Raw genomic sequence first — 6,584 nt, forward strand, 5'->3', positions numbered from 1 at the left:
ACGATGCCAAAGCATTTACAACCAACACACTATAGGGCTTCAACGTGGATATTTAGTGACCTCCAAGGGCTTACTCACGAGCTTCCCATCCATTTTACATACAAAATCTAAATCATCATCAAATGTTACAAACAAATGATTCAAACCCCAACTCTTCCTAACCTGTAGACACTAATCATCACCATCTAGCGTCTATATCTCTACTTCTATTATATCACCTAACCAATACTCTTCCTTCTAAAACACACTCAAAGTGATCTACCTTGATTTTAATTTTAGTTTTAGCAAATCTTTCTAACATGCCAATCCTAACATAAAAAATCATCCAAAAAACCCTTCCTTACATACCAATGCATACTTTATTTTTTTAGTTACACATTTGGAACAATGTACAAACACAATTTGTTTTTTAAATAGTTACACATTTGGAACAGTGTACAAACACACCAAAAACATGAACCAACTCACATCCATAGACTTGAAGCCGAAAGTGTGTTTCATATATGCTTGGATCTTTTCACCTTGTAAGAGGGATTGGGTGCATAAAAATAGTTGGGGCCAAAGGGATGGAAATGGATTTGGGTTGCTTTTAGGAAATTTAATAAATTCTCATATTTTGCGAAGGGAAAATTATGTGGGATCTTGGAAGAAAGGGGAAATGAGGGGAAGGAGGGGGAACCAACAAAGAGGTACAAATGAGAGGTGCAACATGTGGGGATCAAGAAAGGAGAGGGATGTGGGGATAAAATGGCTAGAATGTGAGAGGCTCTCCACCAATGTGGGAAGCCTTATGTTGGCGTGATTCTTGAATTTGTTAGATTCCAAGTCTTCCCATTTGCTGGACCGTAATCCTTGAGTTGAGGCCATGCTTGAATGTGTAAGCTAAAGGCCTTTTTGAGTCCAAATCTCCCCTAATGACAGTCATTTTCTTGCAATGTGCATTCTGGTGCATTGAGGAGTCCCCAACCTATGGGCAACTTCTTTGCATGCTCATATGAGGCAACTTCTTCCTCAAAAGAACAGGTTCTAAAGACGAGATCTAGGTTTGGCACATACCCTCCCTCTTTCATGCGCAAATTCAAGATTTCCAGCGCCACTAAAATTTCCCTGCTTTGGAAGTTACCAACCACAAACTCATGCACCTTTTCGCTCACCTCTATCACAGCACTTCCAGGCAGTTTCTTTGCCCCTGCTCGTCTTCTCAGCTCCTCTACTTTATGTGCATCTTCCCACCTGCCAGCACTTGCTAAAATGTTCATGATAAGCACATAAGAGGCAGCAGATTCTGGATTCTTCTTGACAACCTGCTGAAAGCACCTCACCCCTAGGTCTGTTTCTCCATACAATTCACAAGCAGTAAGCAAAGCTCTCCAAGTTTCTTCAGATGGAGGGCATTGCATACTTTCAAGAATTTTCTCTGCCTCATACAAATGTCCTGACCGTGCAAGAAGATCAATCATGCAAGTATAGTGATCTACTGTCGGCGCAATCCCATATTCCTCTCTCATAAGCTTGAAATACTCGTGGCCCTGGAATAGTAGGTTGGCACGACTGCATGCTGTAAAAAGACATGTAAATGTGATAGCATCCGGTTTCACACCCTGTTCTAGCATGTGCTCAAAATATTGTACAGCAATATTACCCTCATGGTTAAAGCCATATCCTTTTATCAGTGCATTCCATGAAGCAACGTCTCTAACTGGCAGCTGATGAAAGACTTCCTGTGCCTCTAAAAGGAAGCCACATTCGGCATACATGTCAACCAAAGTGCTACCTACAAAAACATCTATTTCAAAACCCTTCTGTGTGATCTCAGCATGTATTTCTCGACCCTTGTCTATGGCTCCTATGCTGCCGCAAGCTTTCAACAGGCAGATATACGTAGCAGCATCCAGAGAAGCCTCCTTCAGTTTCATTTGTTCAAAGCAATGGAGCGCTTCTTGATGTGGTCCATGTTCAGCATATCCTGCAATTAATGCATTCCATGATGCAACATTTTGAACGGGCAGCTTATTAAAGACATCCTGTGCCTCTGGAAGTGAGCATCCTTTGACATACATGTCAACCAAAGTGCCACTGACAAAAGGATCTCTTTCCAATCCCCTTTTTGTGATCTCAGCATGTATTTCTCGCCCCTTGCATATAACTCCTAGGGTGCCACAAGCTTTCAAGGCACAAATAAACGTGACAGCATCTGGAGGGATGCCCTGCAATTGCATCTGTTTAGAACATCTCAGTGCTTCCTGACCAAGTCCATATTCTGCATATGCTGCAATAAGCGCGTTCCAAGAGACAATAGTTGGAGTTTTCAGCATGTCAAAGATTTCCTGTGCCTCTGCAAGTAAGCCGCATTTAGCATACATGTTGACCAAAGAGCTGCTAGCAAAAATGTTTTTTTCACATCCTGTCCGAGTCATCTCAGCATGTATTTCTCGGCCCCTGATTGAGGCTCTTATGCTGCCACAAGCTTTCAAGGCACAAACGAATGTCACAGCATCTGGTGAAATGCCATGCATTTGCATCTGTTCCAAACAGTCTAGTGCTTCCTGACCATGTCCATGTTCAGTGTATCCTGCTATTAGTGCACTCCACGACACAACGTTTTGAGTTGGCAGCTTGTCAAAGACTTCTTGAGCTTCCACAAGTGAGCCACACTTGGCATACATATCGATCAAAGTGCTGCCCACCAAAAGATCTCTTTCAAAGCCTTTTTGGGCAATCTCAGCATGTATCTCTCGGCCAATGTCAGTGGCTCCCATGATACCAGAAGCTTTCAAGACACAAATATACGTGACAGCATCCGGAGAGACACCCTCCAGGTGCATCTGTTCAAAAGCCTTCAGCACTTCCTGATCAGGTCCATGTTCAGCATAGCCGGCAATTAATGCATTCCATGACACAACATTTCGGTCTGACAACTTGTCAAAGACTTCCCTTGACTCTTCAAGTGAGCCATATTTGGAATACATGTCAACTAAAGTGCTGCAGACAAAGTCATCTCTTTCAAATCCCTTTTGTGCAATCTCGACATGTATTTCTCGGCCTTTGCCTATGGCTCCTATGCTAATGCAAGCTTTCAAAGCACCCATGAACGTGATACCATCTGGAGAGACACATTCCAGTTGCATCTGCTCATAACATTTTAGCGCTTCCTGACCAGCTCCATGTTCAGCATATCCTGCAATCAATGCATTCCATGACACAGCATTTCGGCAAGGCAACATGTCAAACACTTCTTGTGACTCTATAAGTGAGCCACATTTGGCATACATATCAATCAGACAGTTTCCAATAAAAGGACCTCTTTCAAATCCCTTTTCCAAGATCATAGCATGTACTTCTCGACCCTTGCCTATAGCTCCAACGCTCCTACAAGCTTTCAAAGCACAAACGAACGTTATAGCATCTAGAGTGACACCCTCCACTTGCATCTGCTCAAACAGTTTAAGCGCTTGCTGACCATGCCCATGTTCAGCATATCCTGCAATAAGTGCGTTCCAGGACACGCTATCCCGAACTGGCAGCTTGTCAAAAACTTCCTGTGCCTCTGACAGTGAGCCACATTTTGCATACATGTCAACCAGACTGTTGCCAACAAAATTCTCTCCTTCAAGTTTCTTCTGTGCAATCTCAGCATGTAATTCCCGGCCCTTTTCTATAGCTCCTAGGGTGCGACAAGCTTTTAATACACATACAAACGTAATAGCATCCGGACAGAGGCCCTCTAATTGCATCTGTTCATAACATTTCATTGCTTGCTTGGCAGGTCCATGTTCAGCATATCCTCCAATAAGCGCAGCCCATGACACAACATTTCGAGCGGGAAGCTTGTCAAAGACTTGCCGTGCCTCTGCAAGTGAGCCACATTTTGCATACATGTCAACCAAAGTGGTGCCAACAAAAATATCTTTTTCAAATGCCTTTTGTGTGATCTCAAAATGAATCTTTCGGCCACTTTCAACATCTTTCAGCCTAACACAAGCTTTTAGTAAGGCTATAAGTGTATACCTGCTAGGTTGTACAATGTCCTCTTGCATCTTCTGGTACAGGTCAAAAGCATGCCCCGTTTGCCCGCATTGGACATACCCTAATATGAGAGAAGTCCATGAACGCTCACTCCGCTGAACCAATCTGTTGAAAGCCAGATGAGCATCCGACATGCTTCCACAATCCACGAACATTCTGACAATGTAGTTACCTACAGCCCCATGAGCATCCACTCCAGTCTTGCAAATGTATGCATGCACGCGCTTTGTATACTCTAAATTTTTTGTTTTCCTGCACTTCTGCAACATGCCGATAAGCTTATCAACCAAAGGCAGCACACCCATCCGGTACAAATTAATGATAAGCTCAACATCTCCCAGACACTGCTCTTTTGCAGTTTCTGCCCGCCATCTTGCTTTCCCAATGTTAATCTGGCCTCGCACATATCCTGAGCACGCCTTTCCTTGCTTTGCATGACAACGAGATGTTTTGGCTCCGCTGGTTTCCACGCTTCGGTGTCCCTTTTGTCAAGCATGTCTGTAGCACAAACTGGGTTGTCGTAGCCCGCAGAAACTTCGGAATGTGCAACCGTTGGGATTGCCTGTTAAAATTCACAAACAGACTCGTCCATTAACAAATCAAAATTGTAGTATAAGAATCAAACATTGTTAACTGCCGGTCCTTTTGAGCAGCTCCATTTGTCTCTTACTTTGTGATTTATGTGGTAAGCGATCAAAAAATTAGTATAAGAGACAATCTAATGTTTCTTAGCTGTATTTACTTGAATGTGTGGGTCGCCCGATCTCTCGGAACGAGCCTCATCCAGGAGGGCTGTATACGCAATCTTGGCTCTTTAAGCAAAAACATACTTGACACAAGAGAGCACGGATGTTGGTGGAGGAGAGGTATAAAATGGTAATTTTTGGCCTGCCGTGGGGGAGGCGTATGCCGGGGAAAGCGAAAATGGGTTTTAGTAAAGGCTTTGCAGTAGAAACGAAAAAGGAGATTTTGTGTATTTTTCAAAATTTTGGATAATTTAATGTCCACGTTTAGTAAGCATCATTCCTTTCTCGTCATTCAGTCCTTGTCTTTTTTTCTTTGTGCCCCCGCCCTCTTCTCCTTGCTATCCATCTTATTGTCTTCTTTTTCATTTTGGATCTCCAAGGGAGGCCACTTGAACTTTGTTCAGCTTGTTAATTATTTTTGCGATTTTTGGAAAAAAATTGTAGCAGGCTCTAGCTACTCGGAACTTTCTATTTTTGTTGCCCTTTGAAAACGGAAGAAGAGGCAGTATACAAGGAGTTCTACTCATCCACTTGGTGAGGCTTTGGAGTACGTGGGTAGACAAAGGGGCAGTGCTATCGGGCAGGGATTGTGCCCTCTTGTTTTCTCCGCGATGTTTTTTTTGGGTGGCTGAATCATATTGTGCCATTTGGTTGGCAGCCGTCTTGGTAACCTAACAAGTGGTTGGCAACCCTCAGCGCATGCAACGACCTGTTGATGGATATATTGTTTTGCATGTTTCACGATTGCAGCGTCTCCTTCCAAGGATTTCGCTCCCGTAGCATCAGAACGATCTAATAGCTGCTGCTAGTCCAACACTGCAAACAATCGTGTTCAGGTGCCTATACGAGATCAAACTAGTGAGTGCTTCGGTTGAAGAGGTAGAGCAGCGAACGGTCGTGTTCAGGCGCCTATAAGAGATCAAAGTAATGAGTGCTTTGGTTGAAGAGGTGGAGCAGCGTACAATGTGCGGTGACGATACTGCATCGACCTCGTGAAACCAATGTGTCCTATAGGAAATGAAAACAGTGACTGCTTTGCCTGAAGAGGTGGAGCAGTGTACAGTGTGCGGTGGTAATACTAGTGCATCGACCTTGTCAAACCAGTATGTGCTGACGAGACCAAGACAGGAACATTTGTGTTGGCAGAAGGAGCCCTGTAAACGGACATGCAAGGTATGGACACAGTAACATGTACATTCGAAGAGGTTCCATTGCCATAACGTACCTGAAATGGACTATTTCAATGCTTGATATAAATGCATCTACTCTTTGGGTAGGTGTGCTTTTCCTATTTGCAACTCTATGGCAACTGGACCCGTTCTTAACTATGAAGATGGCCCGCAAGGCTCTAGCAATTCCATGGATACGAGCAGTGGAAACTTCCAAAAAGGTTGTTACGCTTTCTTTTTCTTTCTTAACCTTTTCACTACCCACTGATTTCATTTGGTTTTTGATTATAAGACTGATGAGCATGGCATTCTATCCCTGATTTCATTGGGTTTTCGATTATAGGACTAATGAGCATGGCAGAGCCAAAAGAAGTGTATGCAGATGACGCCCTCTCTGTTCGTCATGGTAATCACTCTCTACTCAGTTTGTCATGGTAATCGACTTCTTTTCCCAAGCACGCTTCTGTTATTGACTCTAAACGATTCCCGTATGGTTGATTAAGAGGAGAAGAACACTTTGCACATGGAACAGCATGGTTTAAAACCCATGGACTTCACTCCGGTTGAAGGTCGGTATATACAAACTGTCAATACTCTTAAGATACATGGGTAGATTTCCCATTATTTCGCTGCACCAACATTG

General features: G+C 43.4%; 1 protein-coding gene across 1 annotated transcript; it reads right to left on the bottom strand.

Moving 5' to 3' along the window:
* Nucleotides 1–495: 495 nt before the first annotated feature.
* On the bottom strand, nt 496–4,955 carry LOC147880985 (pentatricopeptide repeat-containing protein At5g27110-like). The gene is made up of 3 exons (XM_087370157.1): nt 4,769–4,955; nt 4,009–4,588; nt 496–3,850 (listed from the first exon to the last, which is right to left on the bottom strand). Exons 2-3 carry the CDS (start codon nt 4,082–4,084, stop codon nt 912–914), a joined length of 3,015 nt encoding a protein of 1,004 aa, XP_087226283.1. The 5' UTR covers nt 4,085–4,588; nt 4,769–4,955; the 3' UTR covers nt 496–911.
* Between the last annotated feature and the right edge of the window lie 1,629 nt (nt 4,956–6,584).

This window comes from Dipteris shenzhenensis, chromosome 31 (genome assembly GCF_047967505.1).
Source record: "Dipteris shenzhenensis isolate YYH24624 ecotype China chromosome 31, Dip_SZ_1.0, whole genome shotgun sequence".
Taxonomy (NCBI): Eukaryota; Viridiplantae; Streptophyta; class Polypodiopsida; order Gleicheniales; family Dipteridaceae; genus Dipteris; species Dipteris shenzhenensis.

What these genes read in the sequence shown, in the direction of transcription:
- LOC147880985 (XM_087370157.1), bottom strand. Translation starts at nt 4,084, where the DNA reads ATGTCCAATGCGGGCAAACGGGGCATGCTTTTGACCTGTACCAGAAGA. An exon ending in GACATTGTACAACCTAGCAG is followed by an intron (nt 3,851 to 4,008) that starts GTATACACTTAT and finishes GCTCACTTGCAG; the next exon opens with AGGCACGGCAAGTCTTTGAC.